This window comes from Panulirus ornatus, chromosome 43 (genome assembly GCF_036320965.1).
Source record: "Panulirus ornatus isolate Po-2019 chromosome 43, ASM3632096v1, whole genome shotgun sequence".
Taxonomy (NCBI): domain Eukaryota; kingdom Metazoa; phylum Arthropoda; class Malacostraca; order Decapoda; family Palinuridae; genus Panulirus; species Panulirus ornatus.
In genome coordinates, this window is record NC_092266.1 from 13,510,757 (window position 1) to 13,537,505 (window position 26,749).

The 26,749-nt window shown below is 45.3% G+C and overlaps 1 protein-coding gene across 1 annotated transcript in view; it reads right to left on the reverse strand.

Annotated features, from left to right (window-relative positions):
* LOC139762574 (RIB43A-like with coiled-coils protein 2) overlaps positions 1-26,538 on the reverse strand; it is a 44,417-nt gene extending 17,879 nt beyond the window's left edge. Inside the window, exons 1-4 of the mRNA XM_071687602.1 lie at positions 26,447-26,538; positions 13,520-13,728; positions 12,558-12,698; positions 33-154 (exon numbers count right to left, since the gene is read on the reverse strand). Of these exons, the coding sequence (XP_071543703.1) occupies positions 33-154; positions 12,558-12,698; positions 13,520-13,720 (464 nt within the window). The 5' untranslated portion in view covers positions 13,721-13,728; positions 26,447-26,538. The remainder of the gene's footprint in view (positions 1-32; positions 155-12,557; positions 12,699-13,519; positions 13,729-26,446) is intronic.
* Positions 26,539-26,749: the final 211 nt, after the last annotated feature.

Sequence of the window (26,749 nt, forward strand, 5' to 3'; positions counted from 1 at the left end):
GTCAGCTGGTAGAGCAGGTAACAGGTACTCACGTCAGCTGGTAGAGGCTGGAGGTGAGGTGTTCGTGAGAGTTCAGGTCGAACTCCCGCCGTCTCTCTGGTCTCTGTTCCTCACGCCAGTACTGCGTCAGCTCCTCCCTCCTGGCCTCGCGTACCTACACACACACACACACACACACACACACACACACACACACACACCCACACACACACACACACATACACACCCACACACATACACATACACACACCCACACACATACACACACACACACAAAGAAACCGGGAGTCTATAAACAGATCTTGTTTTTCCCCCATGTATCTATATAAGCTAAGAAAATCATATTTCTTCCAAGTGATATCATTACTTCACTCCAGTAATCTACAGGATTACCAAGTAGGAAAGTATATATATATATATATGATTTGTGAAATGGGATGATAGTGCATTTATCTATTACGTTTCCCTATTTCATTTATCTATTGCTTTTTTTAATGATAACTAATTGTTAGCTTTGTTCACTGAGAGAGAGAGAGAGAGAGAGAGAGAGAGAGAGAGAGAGAGAGAGAGAGAGAGAGAGAGAGAGAGAGAGAGAGAGAGAGAGAGAGAGAGAGAGAGAGAGAGAGAGAGAGAGAGAGAGAGAGAGAGAGAGATCCACTGAACACCACTACTGTTGATGAGATAAACAGTGTAGAACACCCTCTGCTTTTCATGCAAAGGCCGACTCTCACACACGAACCGACTCTCTCTCTCTCTCTCTCTCTCTCTCTCTCTCTCTCTCTCTCTCTCTCTCTCTCTCTCTCTCTCTCTCTCTCTCTCTTTAGGTAATAATTGCTTCTTTTCAAAATACAATCTATTTTTACAGCATCACACATCTCTATGGAGGGCATTGTTGATGCACTCTTTTACACGTCTTTTGCACGTCTTTTACCCGTCTTTTTCACGTCTCACGTCATTTGAACCCCAATTGTCCTTTCTCGTCAACATCAATAAGTATCTTAATTATTTTTTCTTAGATTTTAAGTTTTGCAATTTCAGTTCCTTAATTAATCCTCCATTTTACATTCAAGATTTTTGTTTTAGAGTATTTAAAGATTAACTTACACAAAACTTTCTTACGATGTGATGAGCTCCATGCAGACTCTCTCTCTCTCTCTCTCTCTCTCTCTCTCTCTCTCTCTCTCTCTCTCTCTCTCTCTCTCTCTCTCTCTCCTGTATCACACGTGTCAAGTTCCCTCTTCTCAGAAACACATGATCCCCTGTTACAGACACCCACACACCAGCACAGACATCCACCCAACATCCATCCGACACGACCAGCACAGACAACCACACACCAGGACAGACACCCTGACACCAGCACAGACGTCCATACACCAGCGCAGACACCTACACAGCAGTACAGACACTCACACAGCAGTACAGGCACCCTGACACCATCACAGACACCCACACAGTAGTACAGACACCCACACAGGAGGACAGGCACCCTGACACCAGCACAGACACCCACACAACAGTACAGACACCCTGACACCAGTACAGACACCCTGACACCAGCACAGACACTCACACAACAGTACAGACACCCACACAGTAGTACAAACACTCACACAGCAGTACAGACACATACACACCAGCACAGACACTAACAAACCAGTACAGACACCCACACAACAGTACAGACACCCTGACACCAGCACAGACACCCACACAACAGTACAGACATCCACACAACAGTACAGACACCACACAGCAGTACAGACACCACACAACAGTGCCGACACCCACACAGCAGTACAGACACCCACACACCAGCACAGACACCCACACAGAAGTACAGACACTCACACAGTAGTACAGACACCCACACAACAGTACAGACACCCACACAACAGTACAGACACCCACACAGAAGTACAGACACTCACACAGTAGTACAGACACCCTGACGCCAGCACAGACACCCACACAGCAGCACAGACACCCACACAGAAGTACAGACACCCACAGAGGAGCACAGACACTCACGTACAAGAACAGGCGGTGGGAAAAAAAAAGATCTATAGCGACGCCGTTCGTTTCCAAGGAGACATTTCTGGAAGCCTGGAGGCATCTGGAGACATTCGGACCGAACCTCCGTGCCTTTCCAGAGTCGCCGCCGTCCTCTTGCCGCCTTAACTTTATCCGCCTAAGGGGACCCCAAGCCCCTGGTTCTGTGGTGATGGAGAACAGCTCTAAAAGTCGCCAGTAATCTTCCCATTTCCTCTCTCTCTCTCTCTCTCTCTCTCTCTCTCTCTCTCTCTCTCTCTCTCTCTCTCTCTCTCTCTCAATTTTCTTTTACGTCCTTCACCCGGTAACTTAAGGGGTGGGGTGTGTGTGTGTGTGTGGGGGTATGTGGGTGGGGATAAGTTTCGCTAGTATTGCTGTTTCTACATGTGAGTCACTGGTGTTGCTGTTGCTACATGTGAGTCACTGGTGTTGCTGTTGCTACATGTGAGTCACTGGTGTTGCTGTTGCTACATGTGAGTCACTGGTGTTGCTGTTGCTACATGTGAGTCACTGGTGTTGCTGTTGCTACATGTGAGTCACTGGTGTTGCTGTTGCTACATGTGAGTCACTGGTGTTGCTGTTGCTACATGTGAGTCACTGGTGTTGCTGTTGCTACATGTGAGTCACTGGTGTTGCTGTTGCTACATGTGAGTCACTGGTGTTGCTGTTCTACATGTGAGTCACTGGTGTTGCTGTTGCTACATGTGAGTCACTGGTGTTGCTGTTCCTACATGTGAGTCACTGGTGTTGCTGTTCCTACATGGGAGTCACTGGTGTTGCTGTTCCTACATGTGAGTCACTGGTGTTGCTGTTCCTACATGTGAGTCACTGGTGTTGCTGTTTCTACAGGGGAGTCACTGGCGTTGCTGTTCCTGCATTGTGGGGTTGGAAGTCACTGGTCTTGTAGTTCGTCTGTAATGGTTGTTTAAGTTGATATAGTCGCCGAACGAGTGAACCATAATGAGCTGTTTTTTCGAAACGCTTCGTTTGGTTTCGTGATGCCTCATAACTCTTGGGTGTCCTTCTGTGTTACCTCATATGTTCCTCCTCATAAAGCATGAGGAAGTCCTTCTTTTGTGTTCTCAGGTGGTGAGTAGCTCATCCGCATTTCAGCTGGTGATCAGACCTTATATTCCTAGGTGGTGAAGACCTCAGATATCTGCAGTTAGTGAAGAGCCTTTGAGTCTCCAGCTGTTGATTTGCCCTTATCTCTCAAGCTGGTGATGAGCCCTCATCTCTCCAGCTGGTGAGGGGTCCTTATCATTAAGCTGGTGATAAGTCCTTATCTCCTCAGCTGGTGAGGGACACAGTCTTCAAGCAGGTAATATGCCCTTATTCTCTCCAGCTGGTTAAGGCGGGTTCTTATCATCCCCAGTGATATCAAAGCCCTTATCTCGCCAGCTGTTGCTAACCTCCCCAACCCTCACCTCCTTATTTTGGGAATATCCTTAACCTCCCTAGGTGTTGAGGAGTCCTCCCCACCTCCCCAGCTGGTAAAAACATGGTCCATCTTCCTCCCTATCTAGTTTATGAATCCTCACCATATCGTAATGACGTCCGCTGATTCTGTTGTATGTGAAAGTTAACATTGCTGTCCCATTTCTATCCTTTACGCCATATATGATCTTCGTCTCTCGTCACAAAAAGGAGAGAAAAAAAAAAGAAGAAAAAAATCAGGTCATTTCGAAAAAAAAGGTCTTTCTGATATGCAAATGTGACACATGCAAATGATCTTTATATCCGTCTCTGATCTGATGTTACTAAAAGCAGTGGCCTGGAGATATCTACTTCCTGGTGTACATACTTTTTCATTTATTTTCACAGGTAAAACAAAATGTTTACATTCTTGTTTGCTGAAACGCATGACCTTTTTTTCAGGCCAGATCTGTTTCCATTTTTGATATTATATTTTTTTGAACGTTTCGCTTAAGAGAAAGAGAACAGGTCAAAAACCCTTTGACGTGACGTAGTCTAAATTCTTCTATGGCCAATGGGTTATGTAAATTATTAGGACCTTACGTAACACGGCGCTTTTCAGCATAAAAAAAAAAACATATCTAAAACTTAAAACTATCTACGTAGAGTTCTATCCTGATTCATTGTAGTGTCTGAGTTCTTATATCCTCTTAAATCTAAGTAAGGTTCATTTAAGTAACGAGTATTATAATGCCTATATCTTGGCTCTAAGTTAGTATCTGCATCGATTCACGCAGAAGAGACGTGGGGAGAGGAGAGCAGGTGAGAGAGAAAGAGAGAGAGAGAGGGAGGGAGGAGTGACCTTGATATCACTACAGATCAGTCCGCGACAATGTAAAAAGAGGGTCCGCCTCTCTCGTGGGTGTACTGGAAGGTCGATGCAGTGGTATGGTGGTGAGAGGATCTCTCAAGCAGATGCCCTGCAGCATCCACTCACTTGCCCGGGGAGGAGACGGAAGGGAAGAAGGGAAAAGAGTAGCTGGAGGAGGAGGGAGAAGGGAAGAAGAGGAAGAAGAAGAAGGGAAAAAATAGAGGGAAAAGCGGGGAAGGAGTGACAAGAGGGAAATGAAACTCTATCATGCGTCATTGTTTGATCTCGCTCGTTACAGTGACACATTGAGTGAGGTGCAGAAGCGCGGGTAGCGGGACAGTGCTTTTATCGATAAGTACAGGGGAGTGGCAGCTCAAGGGCGGGCTGCTACGGACGGTGCCAGCTCAAGGGCGGGCTGCAACGGACGGTGCAGCTCAAGGGCGGGCTGCTACGGACGGTGCAGCTCAGGGCGAACTGCTACGGACGGTGCCAGCTCAAGGGCGGGCTGCTACGGACGGTGCAGCTCAAGGGCGGGCTGCTACGGATGGTGCAGCTCAAGGGCGGGCTGCTACGGACGGTGCAGCTCAAGGGCGGGCTGCTACGGACGGTGCAGCTCAAGGGCGGGCTGCTACGGACGGTGCAGCTCAAGGGCGAACTGCTACGGATGGTGCGGGATTAAGAAAAGAAGTTGAGCGAAGTGAGGCAAGTGTTCCATATGGAGCTGGTATTGATGTGATGTAGTTGTCTCGTGGCACTAGGGCAGGAGGGACATGAAAAGGCAGGAGTTCCACAATGGTGACTGAGGTAAGGGTCCTGCCGGAGTGGTCAGTCATTCTCACGTCTCGCGGTGCACCGGCAGAAGACAGCTGGTGATTCTGAGCTTCTGAGGTTGTGCAGCAGAAATGAGCATTAGTTACTGGGGTGTCGTGGCTGTGATGTCAGTGAAGGACATTGTTTATGCTGGAGAGAGCGAATGACATAAGCAAGATCCTATGGCTGAGCTACTGCAGGAGATGGGAGATAGCAAGGGGCCCAAGGGGCACCTGCTGGAAAGGGAAGGGACCAGATTCACGCACGACTGCTAATGAAGATGGCAAAAGCCCCATGGAACTCCTGCCGGAAAGGGAGGGTGAGCTGGTGTGTTAATGTTGAGATATTCAGGCGCAGGAGAGAGCGCATTCGTATCTGGAGGCAATGGACTGACCAGGTTAGGTCATGTGACCAGGTCTTGACGGTGGCCTACTGGGAACTGTAGAACGATGTTTATTGGGAGGAGCTTCTAATGCAGGGAGGTCCTCCGTCGTAAATGTTACCTGCCTACGTCAGGCTGGGTAACGCGAGGTGCACAGGTCGTTTGTTGTAGCAAGGGAGGCGTTGCGACAACCGGGAGGAAGAGGAATGGGTGTAAAGTGAAGGATTCTACTGGGTAAACGAGTGACTGATGTATGTACTTTGTATGTTGACCTATGGTACTTACTCCGTCTTAATGACCTTCAGCTGTGGACATTTGTTGCCTCACCAACATTCAGAAGTCTGTACGTAAATGAAGAAATCCCTGTAGACGCTCATGACGAAGAGCCATCAGGAACCACTAGTCTGTCACCACTAAGGACATGAAAAAGACGAGCTCGTTAAACCATAAAGATCTTACACTAATCTTTTTTTTCGTACTTATTGCCGTTTCCCGCGTTAGTGAGGTAGCGCCAGGAATGGACGAAGAGAGGTAGCATCTGCTCATATCCAATCTCTAGCTGCCATGCGTAATGCAACGAAACTATAGCTCCCTGTCTACAACCAGGCCCCACAGACCTTTCCATGATTTGCTCCGAACATTTAACATGCCCTGGTTCAGTCCATTGACTGCACGTCGACCCCTGTGTACCACATCGTTCCAATTCACTCCATCCCGTGCACGTCTTTCACTCTCCTGCACGTTCATGCCCCTGCGGTAGGGAAGAAAGAATTCTACTCCGTCTTTCCAGCGTAACGTAGATGGCGACTAAAGGGGGGCAGGAGGCTGGGGTTGGGAAATCATCTATTTAATGTATTTCAAATTCTATAAGACGGATCAGTTACAGTAATCATGCTCTTAATCACAGTGGAGAGAGACCATGTCGAACATCTTTTCAAAAGCTTGGCTGAAAAATGATCCAGGAACCCATTATAGGATGAATTCTACATGTACGGGAGACCTCTATGGGTGAGGATAAGAACGTAGGGAATGAGACTGTGTGTCAGCGGCAGGGCAAGAGAGACTGGACTCTTGTGGAGTTCGTTGTCGTAGGTTGATTGGGCTAACTTCACCAGGTCATTGCTCCCACACGTGATGGTTGGGATCATTCCAGGACGAGAGAGAGAGAGAGAGAGAGAGAGAGAGAGAGAGAGAGAGAGAGAGAGAGAGAGAGAGAGAGAGAGAGAGAGAGAGAGAGAGAGAGAGAGAGAGAGAGAGAGAGAGGAAAAAAGTAAGGAAGAAAATTCTCGAGTTGTCCAGAAAATCTTTCGATTACTTGATGACGGAAGCCGACTGCCCCTCATCATGGCAAGTGCTCTGGTTAATTCACTGATGCTCCGCGTGGGATGACCTCCTGCACCCTCGCTAGTTACGTGACGTATGGTAAAACGTTGCCACAGTCCTCCACAGATCCCTTCCCGTCAGTGTAAGACTTCGTCCCTCATGATGTCCTAATCCATCGCGAGATATTCACAAGAGTCGTATCTTTCCTTTGATTCATTCCAGAGCCAACCAGTTAATCACTTTAGGTCGTAGTGAACTAGAGGGTCAGCATAGACTGGGTGCTTTCAGGTAACAGGTTGGATTGACTTAAGAGATTGTCGAGAGTCCATAGGATCGTGGACATGTATGTCACCTGTTCTCTCCACCTCCAGGTGGCCTTCTCTCCTCCGTCTGTCACGCGAAGCCGCGATAGCAAAACCGCGCCATGTGATAACGATAAGTTACGTACACCAGACCCTGAATAACGATAATCTACGTACACCAGACCCTGAATAACGATAATCTACGTACACCAGACCCTGAATAACGATAATCTACGTACACCAGACCCTGAATAACGATAATCTACGTACACCAGACCCTGAATAACGATAATCTACGTACACCAGACCCTGAATAACGATAATCTACGTACACCAGACCCTGAATAACGATAATCTACGTACACCAGACCCTGCATAACGATAATCTACGTACACCAGACCCTGCATAATGATAATCTACGTACACCAGACCCTGAATAACGATAATCTACGTACACCAGACCCTGAATAACGAAACCTTCCTCTGTCATTTGTCGACAAGGGGCGGTTACCTGGGCGTGTCCATAATATAATCTGAAGTGGCTCATGTATTTTGTTCATATTCTGTTCAGGTTCCTCGTGTTTTTACAAGGGGAGTAACATATCAGTTTAATAAAGACGGTCATATCCACGCTTCGTGCAGTATGATACTTGAAGGGGAAGAAAATGTAACGAGTATGACGTTACTGGAGTCTGGAGCGAATAGTGACTTTGTGTACGTCTCTTTAGATACAATGGACGATGTATCTGTGGCCACAACGTAGGATTGTAACCCTTATAGTTTATGCCGAACTACGGTGAACTATCGTAGCGCTGGAGGGTTGCAGTGTCCTGTTTAGGGACGTATCTAATGAAACATTTAGAAATAAGATAAAAAAAGAGACATGTCTAGTTTCTGTAAGATTCGTTCGCGTAGGCCACTCCCACATACGCTTCACGAAACGTCGTTGCTTACGTCACCACCACGACGTGGCCACTCCCACATACGCTTCACGAAACGTCGTTGCTTACGTCACCACCACGAAGTGGCCACTCCCACATACGCTTCACGAAACGTCATTGCTTACGTCACCACCACGACGTGGCCACTCCCACATACGCTTCACGTAACGTCATTGCTTACGTCACCACCACGACGTGAGATACGACCACCACGATGTGTGACTTGCCTGGGAATGGTCGTACATGTGGTGTGGGGTGGTCACCAAGTGTTCTTCAAGAACAAGACATGACAACAACATTGAGTTGAAAAAAGTCGGTCATAACCATACCAGAGGACGACTCTCTCTCTCTCTCTCTCTCTCTCTCTCTCTCTCTCTCTCTCTCTCTCTCTCTCTCTCTCTCTCTCTCCTTTTTCTGGTCTACTTCGTTCGTTCCCTTCTTCTCCTCCTCCTCCTCCTCCTCCTCTTCCTCTTCCTCCTCCTCCTCCTCCCTCTCTTCGGTTCCTCTCTGTGCCTGGCATGTGATCTGTAATCTAATCAAATCCACTGACTGGCGTCGCCCCATGATTTGATCATCCATAATATTCGAAATTTCGCTCGACAGTTCCAGTTAATGCATGATATTTCCCCTGTCCTGGAACCTGGAAGATGCAACAGCAGCTCTTAAGACATCCAGTGGATATGTTCTGGTGTTCTTAATTTTGCTGAACAATAAAAAGAAAATCTCTCTTCGAGTCAGATTTCTAAAGACTTTGAAATCCAATGATTTTTTTTTTCCTCATTTGATCATAACATCGAAAAAGATACGTGATGCGAAGGACGAGCGACTTTGATACGTTGACAATAACTTTACGAATGAGCTCCATTTACCTAAATCTCCATCTGAGCAGAGTGTCATCTACACATTGATACAAGTGCAAGTCTTGTGGTTTAATCTTGGGACGAATATTAAACTCAAGATATTCCATGTATAGATTAGATAACAGTAATGAGATGGAACACTCCCCATATCACAGCCAATTTTTTTCTTGACAGTAATTCGCATCTTTAGTGAAAAAGTAGAAATATTGAATATTACATATAATCTAGCTAAAGCAATTATCTTGGATATAGCCAATGAAAGATTTCGTTACAGGTCAAGTAACCGAGCTTTGAAAATCTGTAAAAGAAAAAAAAATAAGTCATCCACTGGAACTTTATTGAATAAAGAAACTGCATCTAAAAATCAACATTTCTTTTCAACACGACTAGGAATGAGGCCTTTCGTCTTGTCAATAAAACCCTCTGCGCTTGAAGACTGTGGCTGCCAGAACTGAGGAGCGCATCCCCCTTAAAGATCATAAATCATTCTGGATTCGAATTGATCCAAGAACTGCGAAGTATGGCTGGCCTTGGGTGGAGGAGGCGAGTGTACGGGGATCAGGGATTGAATTATGCAACTTGAGGGAGGAGAGGAGTGATATGATGGAGGGAGCCTGTGTCACGAGGTGGTGGGAAGGTGAGGGGTTGAAACTGGCTTGGGGAACTCATCCTCTTCCCTCGCTCCGAACCTTGTTAGGAGACTGGAAATCTTCCTGAGAGACGTCTTACTCGCCCGAAACCTGAAGGTCGGTGCGCCAAAAATGATCTAACGTGAGTTTCACCACTACCGACTTGAGTCTGGAGGAGAATATAGAGTAGAATGTAAATCATATAAAGTCAGCAGGTAAAACTATGGATACACGACTCTCCTCGCCTCCCTTGACGAGGTATGAAGATCTCCATAAACAGGAGAAAAATACGACTCCACCAACATAGCTAGTGGCGTCTGGCAACCCCGTCCCTAAGATGGCTCTGCAGCTGTTTTACACGCACACACACACACACACACACACACACACACACACACACACACACATATATATATATATATATATATATATATATATATATATATATATATATATATATATATATATATATGCACTGTATACACAAGTAGAAAAGCGCAGATTAATTACATGTAAACAAAGCTGACTAAGCTCGATCACATGCGTACCTCCATTAAGGTTTCAAGCTTGGATTCTACCTCAAGCTTCTTTAAGCTTGGATTCTACCTCAAGCCTCTTTAACTATGGATTTTACCTCAAGCTTCTATAAGCTAGGGTTCTACCTCAAGCTTCTTTAACTATGGATTTTACCTCAAGCTTCTTTAAGCTTGGATTCTACCTCAAGCCTCCTTAACTTTGGATTTTACCTTAAGCTTCTTTATGCTTGGATTCTGCCATAAGCTTCTTTAAGCTTGGATTATACCTCATGTTTTTAAGCTTGATTTCTACCTAAAGCCTTTTTAACTTTGGATTCTACCTCAATCTTCTTTAGGCTTGGATTTTACCTCAAGCTTCTTCACGCTTGGATTATACCTCAAGCTTGTTTAATCTTGGAATAATCTACCTCTACCTTCTGTAAGCTTGGATTATACCTCAAGCTTGTTTAATCTTGGAATAATCTACCTCTACCTTCTGTAAGCTTGGATTATACCTCAAGCTCCATTAAGCCAGATTAAACATCTACCTTCATTAAGCTCGGAGTCTACTCCTACTTTCTTCAAGCTTTTGAACTCTACCTGTAGCTTTTTCAAGCACGAAATCTACCTCTACCTCCCTCAACCTTGGGTGATTAGAAAACGAGTTACCTGGTCCCTACAGAGTAGATATTCGACCTCAACATCAACCATTTTCATTTACCCAAAAAAATCTACCCCACCGAATCCTCGTAGATTATAGAAATTCTACCACGTGAAATTCCGGATCACCTCCAGTTCTGGGCGATCAAATTTAACCTCACCGAATTTTTAGATGACGAAGAATCTACCCCATCGCATCTGAGGTGATCCAAATTCTACCTCTCAAAGTCTCCATGAGCGAAATTCTACTTCATCAAATCATAGTTGAGGAAAGTTCTACCTCATCCAAATTGTGGGTCTTCCAGCATTCGTCCTCTGGTGTCCTGTGATTCCTACACCTCTAGCTCACTCGGGTTCGTGAAGAGTTGAATTCAATCCGACATAATCTGACTTTCATTGGATTCAAATGACTTTATACCTTTACACCTCGTCCAGCCCTCGATGGGATAGGAGGTGTGTCAGCGACTTTCTCGGGCCGCCTGTTGGTCAACATCTCCCATCCCCCAGCTTGATGGATTACATCATGTTAGACCTACCCTCTTCACACAGGAGTGTCTACCTCCAATAAAATCTTGAGTGTGAGAGACACAGACGTACTAGATACGTTTACCAGTGAACTGGTGAACCAGTGACTCACTGAGGGTCTCTTGAGAGGCGTATGTCGGAGCTGCGGCCGCCTCAGTGTACACAAGGGGTCACGGGCCTCCGTCCTCCCGTGGGAGCCGTGTGACCCAGCTGACCACAACAGAGACTCAACGTCACAATGTCCTCGAGGGTCAGCGCGGGGATGGCCTGGTCGACGCGTCGATCGTCACCACACAGTCACCTTGAAGCGTCACCACACAGTCACCTTGAAGCGTCACCACACAGCCACCTTGAATCGTCACCACAGTCACCTTGAACCGTCACCACACAGTCACCTTGAAGCGTCACCACACAGTCACCTTGAAGCAGCCAGGGCTCGTACAGACACAAGACTTGCCCTGTACCTGCAACTGTGAATGTCATGAACAGTCCATGAACAAAAGCACAGCTAAACAGGCAAATAACACGGCTTTACCATTGTTATTTGTATATTAGCTATTATGTGACTAACGCAATCAACGTAAATATGTTCATCACTTGATGTTCACATATGTCAATATTTCTTCAGTATCTTTACGTCACGTAAAGTTCACCATTGAAGACATAATGTGTGTCAACATAATACTACTGCAGTTAAGCCAGTATGTAACTTTATATGACGAAATGTCCAGCGAATCATCACTAAATGTATCGTGTATCAACCATAAAATTTGATCTGTAGAACTTCCTGTACTATGTACATATACTGCTCTCATGTGCTTATCCAAAGCGTACAAGCACCCAGCTCCACCTTGATCTTAAACTACTTTGTAATTAATTAATCGTTACTATTACGACTCTCAATTATGTAATTCCTTGGCTGTGTATTTTCAGCCAAATGGCTGCTTTCATTCAGTCACCTGTTCTTTATCTATTCATCCATTTATTGACCTTAGCGTATGCCAGGTGTATGTGTGTAGAAGATGAGACAATCAAACCCGCATACATACGAGGTCACTTGGTGTGCGAACATTGTTTATTTATGCCTACCTGGGATGAGAACCTGCCACAAGCCAGGGACTATCGCGCAGAGAGAGAGAGAGAGAGAGAGAGAGAGAGAGAGAGAGAGAGAGAGAGAGAGAGCACGGCCACCCATCCACAGGAAGGAACGTGTGAGCAAGTTAACGTTCACCTATTTATGCTCTTATACCTTCCTCTGGATCACACCAACCTTGTCCTCCTGGTGCTGTAAGAGCAGTGCTGCCCTGTCTTGCATGGCTGCCAGGCGTTCGAAGTCGGCGTCGGTGCGTCTGGCGTCTTCCTCCTGACGGCGTCGCTCCTCCACCTGTTGCGACAGGGCCTCGACGTCAACCTGCAGAGAAGGAGACTCAAAATCAATATCTACCAGACGCCAACATATCTACCAGTCTAACCATATGGAGAGTCAACCTGGTTTTCGAATCACACAAGATTCCTCCGAACAACGGTTATCCACCTACTTCAGGCGACCAGATTCGACACTCGCCTTCCACATCTCTCACCGCGATAACCAGATTTGCTTGTCAGGGGAATATTACATTAGTCCTCCCCATCTCCCTTCTTCAGTGATCTGCTGTAACTACCACCAGTTTCAGCTGGTACCACGAGAGTCAAACTGTTTCCTCACAACTCTTTAACATTCCTCTTTGTTACGGTAGTTTCAACCACAATATCCACCTCCTTCAACGGTTTAGAACGCACCATGAATGAGACAACGAGTAAGGATGATTAATAAGAGAATAAGAGAGAAATAGGAGAAGTCTTGCATATAGAAAACGTGGCAGTTGTTAGGGCGAGGAGAAAATGGAAACCCTGACAACGGTAATATTGTTTCTTAAAGGCTCTTGAAGGGATGTCATCTGAAACAAATATAAATCCACTTTGCTACACACGGAGATTTCGAGAGATGTGTAGCCTATCCTCGTACGTCAGGTATTGTAAAGTCTCTCGTGAGCGTGGCCTTAAATGTCTTCAAATGGGTCTTTAACATTTCAAGGTAAATGAAAATATATCAATTGACATAGTTGACCACGTAAGAGTTTCTCCATTTGGAGGATTCTCTACAAATTTGGCCGGCATGAAGGAGTTTACCTTACGTATGTTCTTATGGCATAGGTTGTGGCTGTAGCGGTTGTGTGGCAACGCCTGACTTACTGCTATGGACGTAGCCCGAGGTTGGTGGATCCTGGCCGCTCGCTCCTGCAGGAGGCGCCGACGGTGGGCGATGCGGGCGGCTTCCTTCTCCTCCAGGACCCAGGAGGGGAGGGTAGGGACGGCTCGGCTAGTAGTGGTGGTGGTGAGGGCGGCAGCCGTAGTGGAGGAGGAGGGTGGGAAGGAGCTGTACGCGGCCGACATCTCTACACCTGCAAAATCAAACTTGGTGAAATTATATAGTTGACACGAAGGAGAAAAAATAAGAATAAAAAGAAAAATGGATAAATTGTATGATAAAGTTGTTCACTCACAGATACTCATTTTTTTTTTGTGAGAGAATGATCGTTGGTTCTCTTGCCATTGTTTCTCACAACAAGCTCCCTCAAGTTCCATGATGAGTTTTGAGATGAAACAATTTGAAAAAGGGCGAAGAAAGCTTCTTTTCTTATGAGAACCTAATGTCACCCAGCACAGTAATTACTGAGAGCATAATTACTTTGTTTACAGCGTTCTATATACAGTCGTCAACAAACATGATATTACAATAGGCATAAAATTTAGGTTGTCGAGTTCAACAGGTCACAGATGACCTACTCTCCCCTGGTGATGTAATTCACTACAGGGACTGAGGATTTCCCCGAGCTGCCACCTAGCTAATAAGTCTCTTGTGTCGTCATCTATACCAGGAAGTGAAAATCTGTCTCAGGTTTGAATCACCTTGTTTATAACGAGGTGATTACCTCAGCTGGTGTGAAACTTTTTACATCTAGACTCGTTAGGCAACTGTCTCCGATGATTCGGTTGGGTAACACCACCTTTTCAGGTATTGTTCTATTTATTTCCAAGTCGAAGTTCCTTTACGAGCTCCTCTTACGTTTCAGTATCTTGAGTTATCTGCTTATTGTGGTGTTATAGTCTCAAAGACCACACGCGTTACCTGAGTTATACAATGCTTAAAAAGAGTGAATAGAAATGGGAAGAGGAAGCTCATTTTTGTATCATTCCAGTTCTTATGCAAAACCAATTTGTCACTCGTAAAAATAGTGAATAGAAATCGGGACTCTTTTGTTTCATTCCAGTTCTTATGCAAAACCAGTTTGTGAGTTATGTTTGTTGTGCTGATACACGCAGACTTTAGACGTAATCTCTATTGATCTTCTCACCTCACCTGGGACCTCATTCTGGGCGAACCCCTGAGCTCCTGACAGCTTTCTTTCCGAGTGGGAGCCACTTTCCCACGACAGTGAGACTTAGAGGCTAATGAGAGCTCATATGGCCCTTTGCCAATAAGAGGCAGTTGTGGCATGTGGGAGGAAAGAGAATTTCTTTTATAACCGTAAGAGCTCGGGGGCTGGACCCCCAGCTTACCTTTCTCGTCCTAGGCAATGCGACATGACAATGGTGGTTACATAAAGTAAGGTTAACCCCTGTATAGTCGCTTTGATCTATGAGGAAGGGTGGGGTGTCCCATACGCGGGCCAAGGGAGGCTTAAGCATCATCCATTCCTAATTTCCTCTGGTGGAATTCTGGCGGGAAAGATGGAGAAATGCAGAAGGGAATTTGAGCTTCGTCTGATGTTTACAGAGGAAGGAACCCGCCTGTCGAGCGATAAAGGCTAAGTAATTGTTTGTCATGATGACTGACTCTGGTGCGTAAGCGCTAATGAGAGCGAGTACAAATCCAGCAATGAAAGAAACGTGAATCTATTTAGCTCCCGGTATTCTGATTACTTTCGTTCCTTTTGTCTTGTGTTCATTTAGGATAAACATATTTAACCAGTTTGATTAAGGTTTATAAAATGGCATAAAGTATCACCGATTCAAGGTATATAAAACTGAACGTGGAGGCTATCTAGAACGACCTAAAAACTAGCCAAGAATGAAGAATATTTCCTAAATATACATCACTAGAAGACATCTAGTTCGAATTGGTACTGGGATATTTTTTTATTTGTACTATCAAAAAAGTTAGCACCTCAATCTTCCTCAGAGCTGCATCGTCTATTCCATGATAAACTCTTAGGATCTCAAACTCCTCGAGTCAATATGGACTGCGATGTCTGGATTGCAGCAAACTGATTTCCGTAGTTGACAATGAATTTATTCGTGTTGCCAAAATATTGTTTGAGAGAAGTCGGCCGGCGCTGCTGGCTCACCTTCAGAGCAAGAATTGCACCTAGGCATCCTCCATGCTCCCCATGCCTCCTCTTCCTCCTCCGCTTGCTCCTGCTCCAAACTCCATGCCTCCTCCTCCTCTCCTCCTCCTCCATGCTCTTCATGCCTTGCCTTCCTCCTCCTCCTCCAAGCTCCCCATGCTTCGTCGTCGTCCTCCTCCTCCTCCATGCACCTCATGCCTCGTCCTCCTCCTTGCTTCCCATGCCTCGTTCTCGTCCTCCTTCTCCATTTCCTCGTCGTCCTCCTCCTCGCTCCGATGCCTCCTCCTCCTCCACCTTGCGCCCAACATGCCACGTCCTCATCCTCTTTATCCTGCCGGCCTCCGCACTGTGTGATCCTCGCCCTAGCGTAATCCAGCGTCGCCCAAGGCGGCGTCGTTCACCAATCAGCTTAGGCGTCCCATCCAATTTCCCTCGCTGTTTACTGGCGACCAGCGCCAATATTAGGTGGCAGTAAGTGGATTTACCTCGTCATGGAGGCCACCGGTTGCGACACAGTCACGTCCTTTTTATAGCAGCAGGAGTGCAGCTGAGAGTTGGCGATGCGGTCTGCGTAGCGACGTCAAGCTTTCGGAAGTCGCCATCAAGTCTCAGAATACGCAATGCGTAAAGGACATGACGTCTTGTGAATACACTGCAGAGGTGGAGTTTAGCAGCTTCTTGCTCTGAGCACTTGAGCGTCCATACACCTTCATGTGGTACGCTGCCTGAGTTATCCTGACCGATGGGCCATATCGTTTTTATCACATGTTTGTTGAAAGCTGAACAAGTGTACAGTTTTGATTATTGCCATTGTCTACGAAGTCCACTGTGATGTACTATGTATTTGATGACTCCATTATTATCATTATCATTATTATTATTGTTATTATTATCCTCATTATTATTATCATTATTATTGTTGTTATCATCATCATCATCATTATCATTATCATTATCATTATTATTATTATTATTATTATTATTATTATTATTATTATTATTATCATTATTATTATTATTATCATTATCATTATTATCATAATTATTATTATTATTATTATTATTATTATTATTATTATTATTATTATTATTATAATTATCATTATTATTATTATTATTATCATTATTATTATTATTATTATTATTATTATTATTATTATTATTATTATTATCATTATTACTACTATCATTATTATTATTATTATCATTATTATTATCATTATCATTATTATTATCATTATCATTATTATTATCATTATCATTATTATTATCATTGTTATCATTATTATTATTATTATCACTATTATCATGATCATTATCATTATTATCATTATTATTATTATTATTATTATTATTATTATTATTATTATTATTATTATAATTATTATCTTTATCATCATTATCATTACTATCATCATTATTATTACTATAATCAGTACAAGGGGATGGATGCCATCAAGACCATAATTCTTGCTTGTGTTCAGAGAGAGAAGCGCTTTTCAGACAGTCTAGAAGGGAAACAGGAACCAAATAGAGTTGCATTGTCTCCGGGCGAGACAGCTGTAGTGTCGTCAGAACGGAAAAGTGAAGGAAAGGTAGAGCGACAGAAGTTGTTAGAGATGCCTTTAGCTAAAGACCAGAAAGACCTATCAGTGGAGAACGAGGAGTGGTTATCGCACTTCCTTTGAACCAAGGAACGCTTCACCTAACGGAGAACGTGCTTGCAGCGATTACGGACAATGATAAAAGCTGAATGGGAGCCAGAGGAAGGAGAGCTTTTCCAAGCTCGATATGCCTCAGAATGGGAACGGTTGAGCCATGGATTAGATGAAGGGGTCGCCGTGGAGGGAAATGGGATAAATGCTCCCACTTCCACAAGAATAACCTCTGCTATGCATTTGGCGGAGACAGAAGCATCGCCACATAGGAGACAACAATTTACCCGAGGAAAGTCAGAAAAAAAGGCACGTAAGTTATTTCGGTTAGCATTGTTGAAGTGCCAATATCTAAGCATAGAAGGAGCTGCTGGAGGGAGAGATGCCGTTAGAACAGCAGACACATTGATGAGAGTGTGATCAGATGAACCAATTGGGGGTGAGATTGTATACTTATAGAGGGATGATGGACTAGAGCTAAAAACAAATCTAGAATATTAGGAGAGTGGTCACAGCGGTCAGGGATATGGGTAAGGTGGAAGATAATTTGCTGTAGATCAATGAGAATGGAGAAAGTGAGGGCTTAAATCCCTTCACCATCCGTATTGGAGGAAGTCAACCATTCCCTACAGTGAACGTTGAAGTCCTCGAGGTAGAGAGATCTCGGCTTCCGGGTGAAAGAGTGCCACGCAGTCTCATGGCAGGAGCTTGGATCGTCGAAAAAGGGGGGCTTGTGGGAGCATCATTAAACAACTGCGTCTCAGAGAGAAGTCAGATGTTAGGAGAGATGCTAGACAGATGGTATGCAACGGTACAAAGGCTACTAGAGAGACCACGAATGTTGGTACACTGATGAGCAGAAAAAGAAGCAGGTTCATCAGAGAGGGAAGGGTCGTAGGAGAGGTTAGTGCCACTGCTGTCTGAGCCGACCCTCTCATGGACAATATGAAACCTGGAGATCCGTAGTACCCCATGATGCTGGGGAGTAGGGAGCCATACGTTTGTAGGACTCTATCATGATTACACTGATAATTCAAGGAGTGTGCGCACATACGTGTCGTCATAACTGGGGAAGTACATATTATATATATGGTAATGAGCCACAAGGAAAATGACACACGAAGACCTTGAGCGTTTTCGTGATAATTCACATCTTCAGAGATACAAATACCGTTGCATCACTGAGGTTATGAGTTATTATGACAGGGTCTTCGTGTTTCATTATCCTGGCTGCGACCAGCATACTCCCGAATCACGTGTTCTTTTGTGGTTAATCTGCATACGGTAATGAATGGGGAGGTGGGTATCTTCGGGGGAGTGAAGCCCCTGCTAGTCGAGCACTGTGACTCCCCTTAAGTGAGATCCCTAGAGAGGCCTCGGGAGTGGACGGATTCCTACAGAGGATGGAGGGTTTGTAAAGGAGTGTGGGGTGGTGTCAACGATGCTTCTCCTCAGTGACAAACTAAAAGTGGGAGTGAGTTAGTGTGTAATATATGACCCAGAACATTGTTGGTGATTTCAACAGCGATTTCAACCATTCTAACTGATAACGTCGTTGCTTCAACTCCTCCTTCTTTGGTCAATCTGAACAACGTGTCTCCCTTCCGTATGGAGCGAAACCTGTTCATGAGGAAGTGATCTGGTCCTTATGTTCGAGTCGGGGGATGAAGAACTGATGAAAGATTCTGACTCCATTCTTATCGGTCGTATAGCAATGAAACGAACATATCTAGAAAGTTGATACAACTGAGTTTTCTTGCTTGAATATAGACTGAAGATGGAGTCAGTTGATACAGAGAGGATATAAGTAAACCATTAAATGGCAATGAAAAGTAAGCTAGGCCATTACGGCAACCTGACTGGTGTCGGGTCAACACCCTCTGGCCAGAGAGGTTCCCGCGTCGGCCACTCACTCTTCAAAGGGAATATCCTCAAACCTCAAATGCAAGACGGTGTTTAAGATGGCACAAAATCCTCGGTGTGTCGAGGGGTTTGACTCACTGGCAGCCCAAACCGGTCTTCACCCAGAGTCATGATGACTTCATAGCGTTACCAGACACCGAGATAGACGCGCACCAGCCATACAATCTGCAGCAGACGGAGTCAAAACCAGATTCCTCTGTCTCAAGGGGAGGGGGAGGTTTTACACTCGTGTTGCCCCGTCTCTTAACCTTGTATACATGTAGTCTTCACCACACACACACACACACACACACACACACACACTAGCTTGCGCCACGTACACAATTATCGACCAGGCTTCTAAACGGGAGGATGAGCAACTTGACTGGCTGTGGGTTGGATGCCTTGCCCAGGGCTTCAACCCAGGTCCTCGAGATTGGTGTGTGGCTACAGTTTCATCGAAATATACTCTCCTTCCAAAGGAGCCCATTCTTTCCCTGCTACTGACTGCAGCGCAGTCTTAAGAGTTATCACGAAAACCTGAAGGTGGCGTTCAAGATCTGTCGATAGGTAGTTATATGACCTGACCTTGACGACCATAAAGGCCCTGGCAGTAGTTAGGCTTAGACCCTCAGTAACCAGCCAAACGCCAGCCAACAAATGTCTTTTATCATACGTTCGAGTTTTCCTTGTTAGAGTCACGACATTCGATGGCCATGGGTCCGAGCAACATACAGATCATATTTACCAGAGGTAGATCAATACTTCCGACTCGTATCTTACATCAAAACTTCGACTCACTGAAATAGCACAACATTCATTTATGAGCTGGACCATCTGCAAGTTTGCGTAGCCACTCTCTCAAATATCTTCATCCAGGGAGTCAATTGTTCGTGGAAAAGATGAGGAGAAACATTTCTTTCTAATATGACACTAACTCAAAGATTCATGTCATCTTGCAATCCAACAAGCTTATAGAGTATCCAGCCCACACTGCTGTGGCTCAGCTGTGTAACCTACGTCACGGTGACAGATCTTTGCCTTCCTGGGAAAGTGTCATTTCTATGTCGTCAGGTTAGAGACGATGTACATGTATCTAGATGGTCGAACTGATGATGGTTAGGAAGATTATCACTATCTCAGAGAATGACAGTTGTAGGACCCAGGAACAGCAGGGCCTCTCATTCTACAATCTAAGTGTGCCGTCATTTTAGGTCACGAACGATCATAACTAAGACTAGTTCGTTGTAAGGAGGTAGTCCCTCCTATGAACTTCGTCATAAGTCTGTATTAGTTAAAGAAAGTTCCTAATAAGAAGGTAGTGTGTTACATAAAGCTGCTTCTGTATTTGGTCGTTGTTTCCGTGTTGGACACACAAAGACCCATATAGCAGGCTGCACGAAACCACACAGACACACACAGACACACACACATACATACACACATCGGTGAACGTCACTCAGACAACAAGGGAACAGCACCAATAACCCGCCAAACTTTTGCGCATGCGTGAGATCCGAATATATGAGTAATAACAGTGGTTCTGTCTCTTCGTGGGGGTTATACTATAAGTCTTAAGCCTACCAGAAGCAGTTCAGATTTATCAAAATTCCATAACGGACACAGCTACGCGATAAAGATAGTATTGTTAAAGAAATATGAGATACTTGTAGACGAGTGAGGTTGCCTTTTGTACGATCGGATCACATACAATACGTAATAGATGCAGGGGTTTCAACCATTCTCCAGAACTTTGTATTTTGCACAATACTCTTCGAAGGTAAACGACCCATCATTGTTGAATCATTTATACAAGTACGTATCTATAGCTTATGTATCCAATGGTTAGAATCGAACTATAGACAGACACGCGAGTGTTTGCTAGTTAGGGAGACACCCCAGGCTAACCAGTTCAATTCAAGTCATCCAGACAGAGGTATTAAAAGCTGGTCTGTTGTTCTGAGGGGCAAGGAAGAGAGAGAGAGAGAGAGAGAGAGAGAGAGAGAGAGAGAGAGAGAGAGAGAGAGAGAGAGAGAGAGAGAGAGACCACGACACGCTGGCGTGCTCCATCAGATCAAAGACCCAACGGCAGTCGTGCCCCACGAAGCTATTTTTACCCAGTCGAGGTTGATCAGTATTTCCACCATTGTTATTCGAAGTCTCCCAGGCGAGGTATATGGCTTGATATCGGTGCGCTACCTGCAGGTATGACTAGATTTAGTCTCACATCCGAGAGAGAGAGAGAGAGAGAGAGAGAGAGAGAGAGAGAGAGAGAGAGAGAGAGAGAGAGAGAGAGAGAGAGAGAGAGAGAGTGTTATGGGAAAGAGCTTTGAAATGGGACAAGGGACCAGACTGCAAGTACAGAAAGCCTCTGAGACCAGAGTTTTCACCTCGGGGAAAGGCCAGCTCTATAATTCACCGCACCGCCAGTTGCTTTTTCACGCTTGTCTCTGAGACTATACCTCATCATGTGGTCTCTTACACCAGACGATATGTCTTCCTACTGATAAGAACAGTCAGAGGAGCCACAGATAACTCTCATATGCCAGAAAGTTAACTTTAAGACAATATGTTTTCTCCCGCTCGTATGGAGTATAAACGCAAACTTTACGTACTTTTTCCTGTCTTCCACATGGAGTAGTGATCATATGACATCAACAACACGACTTGTGGAACCTCAGCAGCAACCAACATGTCTTGTGGAACCTCAGCAGCAACCAAAATGTCTTGTGGAACCTCAGCAGCAACCATCACGTCTTGTGGAACCTCAGCAGCAACCAAAATGTCTTGTGGAACCTCAGCAGCAACCACCACGTTTTGGGGAACCTCAGCAGCAACCAAAACGTCTTGTGGAACCTCAGCAGCAACCAAAACGTCTTGGGGAACCTCAGCAGCAACCAAAACGTCTTGTGGAGCCTCAGCAGCAACCAAAACGTCTTGGGGAACCTCAGCAGCAACCATCACGTCTTGTGGAACCTCAGCAGCAACCACCACGTCTTGGGGAACGTCGGCAACAACCAACACGTCTTGGGGAACGTCAGCAACAACCAACACGCCTTGTAGAACCTCAGCAGCAACCACTACGTCTTCGGGATCGTCAGCTGCAACCACCACGTCTTGCGAAACCTCAGCAGCAACCAAAACGTCTTGTGGAACCTCAGCAGCAACCAAAACGTCTTGTGGAGCCTCAGCAGCAACCAAAACGTCTTGTGGAACCTCAGCAGCAGCCAAAACGTCTTGGGGAACCTCAGCAGCAACCACCACGTCTTGTGGAGCCTCAGCAGCAACCAAAACGTCTTGGGGAACCTCAGCAGCAACCACCACGTCTTGCGAAACCTCAGCAGCAACCAAAATGTCTTGTGGAACCTCAGCAGCAACCACCACGTTTTGTGGAACCTCAGCAGCAACCACCACGTCTTGTGGAGCCTCAGCAGCAACCAAAACGTCTTGGGGAACCTCAGCAGCAACCACCACGTCTTGTGGAACCTCAGCAGCAACCAAAACATCTTGGAGGACGTCAGTAACCGACCCACCCCTCCTCCTCACCCGTTCCTTTCCTTAACAAGGACGGGGCTTCACCAAGGCGTAACCAACTTTGTCACCAGAAGCCCATTATCGCATTACACAGTTGGGTTAGCGCACACGCACGCACGCACACACACACACACACACACACACACACACACACACACACGGAGTCTAAGGTTTATGTGAACCTTCAGCCAAGTCGCTCAACACGGTTCAGTGCCACAAAAGGATTCATATTCAAAGTCTTCGCAAGTGTAGTCTTTTTCTGCACTAAAAACTTCCCTCACCAAACTCTCTCTCTCTCTCTCTCTCTCTCTCTCTCTCTCTCTCTCTCTTCTCCTCGCTAACCCAACGGGAAACAGAAAGGCAAACCAGTTCGAGAGAGTTCGAGAGAGTGTTCGAGAGTTCGAGAGAGAGAGTTCGAGAGAGAGAGTTCGAGAGTTCGAGAGTTCGAGAGTTCGAGAGAGAGAGAGTTCGAGAGAGAGAGTTCGAGAGAGAGAGAGTTCGAGAGAGTTCGAGAGAGAGAGAGAGAGAGAGAGAGAGAGAGAGAGAGAGAGAGAGAGAGAGAGAGAGAGAGAGAGAGAGAGAGAGAGAGAGAGGATGTCCTACAACACTCCTTAAAAACAAATGGTTTTTAACTTCAGGTCTCCAGGTTGAGTTCAGACGTTTCCTTACGTAATGTAATTAACTCTGGGTTGCAATTCCCCTTCCCCCAAGGAACGTTAGTGGGGCCCGACTGGCTGGTTGGCTGGCTGGGGTATAATGTTTGTCTCTTCCCTCCCCAGGAATTTTAGTTGGAGCTTGGCTGGCTGGCTGGGGTATAATGTATGCAGTGTACAGAGGCAGTGTGCAGATATCACATTGATTGGACACTAATTTCCACGCAGTTTCGTTGGCTCTAGCGTTTCAACACGGGAGAACTTCCCTATAGCAAGTGATCTATTGAAATGAGCAATCAAGGGCTTAACCATGACATGTCTAGATTCTTTCATTTCATATTCGTAAAGAAAAAAAAAATTATCAGAGCTTGCCATTTACTGAATCTTCATTCTCTTAAATGTATTTCTTGATTTTGTATTATCAATATGCTGCAAAATCTCATTCTCAGCTAGCAATGGGTTAAGACCTGGACAACGAGGAGGACTTTGCCTTTAGTGGTAAATATGGATAAGATATAACGAATCTTATGAAGTAAACTCGTGGTTTTCTGTCAGTAATGAGCTAATTGACTTGTCCATGAGCTTCCTGCCTAAGAATTTGATATAGTTTTAATCATGATCATCTTATTGCCTTTTCCCCTCCCGCCCCCCACGCCCCGTGGTTTCAAAATGTGCATTATTGAACCTTGCATCTTTATCTGTCTGTGATTTACCGTTCCTGTTTCCGAGGGGATTATTTCTGCTATTTTTTCTTAGCGTTATACGCTTCATACTGACGCAAACTCTGGTACGTACGTTCTTCGTTCTTCCAAGCAATTTAATACGATCTTCATCACCTTGGTCGCTGCTGTCTTTCTTTTTTTTTTAGCGTTATACGCTTCATACTGACGCAAACTCTGGTACGTACGTTCTTCGTTCTTCCAAGCAATCTAATATGATCTTCATCATCTTGGCCGCTGCTGTCTTTTTGAGCTTCTCGTGTGTCATCTTCTCTGACAACGAGCAGTGTTCAGTGCTACGCCAGTTCCACTCAAATTTCACTGTTCCACCTTTACCGTCTAGTTCTGGAAAATGGGAGTATACGTTCCCTGTCAACTAGTTGGAATATCTTCCTGAATATTTTTCCATCCAAAGTCAATGTTGTTTAACTTGACGATGTCAACCTCAGAATCATCTTGTCAAAAGCGAAGCAAAGTCCGCGCGCGCTAGAATTTACATCTCAGTGCTGGATCCTCACTCGCAGCTCTTAGCGAGTCTTAACATATTCGTGTTTCAATGCGGATCTCCTCAGCCAGTTGCATAAGGACCATTAGGGCTCTAATCTACTCTATTAGGTTATGTAGATTGCACGCCCAGGCGTGCGTTCGACACAAGCCGCTGCCGCCAACTGGTCATAAATAATTTCCTCAACCTCTGGCGTCCATGTGTGTGTGTGTGTGTGTGTGTGTGTGTGTGTGTGTGTGTGGGTGTGTGGGTGTGTGGGTGTGTGTGTGGGTGTGTGGGGTTAGGGCTGTCATCTTCAGCAGCTTCGACACTTTGAGTGTGCAGACTTGACTCTTAACTTCTGCTCTTCTTCTTGCATAGCGTCTTGGATCCAGGTATTGATAGCACGTTTTCCTAAAGGGAATCTCTTATCTTGAGTATCTATATCTCGAGAGACATTTCTATCATGACTTCCTCCTATCGCAGTTAACTCAAACCTTGGAGATCTTTTTCATATACTTGATAGGATTCATCACAGGATATGCCATTCCTACAGGTCCCTGGGCCTTGGTCTACACAAGTGGGCTTCATCGGACCAAATCACACATCAGGCCTCACTGAGGGATCTTTTTTTTTTCCCTACCATGACGGGCGGCGCCTGAATCGTTCAAGTGTAATTCATCCTGGGCCAAAAAAAGAGAAAAAAAGATAAACAAACATGGTTGGCTGCAGGGAAATAGATATGCGCTCACTCGGTGGCTTGGGATCATGATATTGACAATATTCCAGTCTACAGTCCCAGTATTCGAGTCTTCAGTCCCAGTATTCGAGTCTTCAGTCCCAGTATCCCAGTACAGGAAGGGAGGAGGAGGAGGAGGGAGGAGGGGGGCAACACATAACACCCCTCCCCTTTCTGTCTCTCTCGTAAGTAGCGATCTCCCAATTTCGAATCACCAGTTTCCACTTTGGGGCAACACAATGTCCCACATCAGGGCTACAATATCCTGTTTTATCGATGTCCCACTTTGGGATAACAATATCCCATCGTTAAGGTCACAATATCCCAGGTTTGAGGTAAACATATCTCAATATGAGGTAACAATATCCCAGGCTTGAGGTAAACATATCCCAATATGAGGTAACAATATCCCATTTCCAGACAACAGTATCACACTCTGGGATAACATCCCACTCAATGGGCAACAAGGTCCCACTCACGATCACGGACACCCTTGTCTCCGGAACACAATAGCAACACAAACATATCAAAGGTAGACATTAAAGATTCTCTCTCTCTCTCTCTCTCTCTCTCTCTCTCTCTCTCTCTCTCTCTCTCTCTCTCTCTCTCTCTCTCTCTCTCTCTCTCGCTCACACACGCACACACATTTTCTATATCACTCTGGGCAATGCGTAGACCATTACTCACCTCACAAAAAATGAGTATGGAAAAAAAAAAGAATATGTATAGAATATCTACAATTCTATAACACCTACCATAACAATATCATAACATCTAATAACACATTTGTTCACCGATGGTGTTCTTTAGGAACATAAAACGCTAGTGTTTTAACACCACAACACAGAGCTATTAAAATGCCCTTATAACACTATGTGATTACATGAAGGCCAACACCAATATGTGGGACACAGTGTCCAACACCAATATGTGGGCCATAGTGTCCAACACCAATATGTGGGCCATAGTGTCCAACACCAATATGTGGGCCATAGTGTCCAACACCAATATGTGGGCCATAGTGTCCAACACCAATATGTAGGCCACAGTGTCCAACACCAATATGTGGCCACAGTGTCACGAACCTGTATAGAGAGAGGGAGAGAGAGAGATCCAGGCGATGCGGACGTACACGTAGCTGACCCACCGCAGTCGCAGCCGCACCCCCACTGTTGGCATTGACCGTACTCACCTCTCCCTTCTACCACCACAGTCTCCCCTCATGTATACACACACACACACACACACACACACACACACACACACACACACACGTCGCTCTCCCCTCCTCTCTCTCTCTCTCTCTCTCTCTCTCTCTCTCTCTCTCTCTCTCTCTCTCTCTCTCTCTCTCTCTCTCTCTCCCTCCCTGCTTAATTTCCCCCCATTAC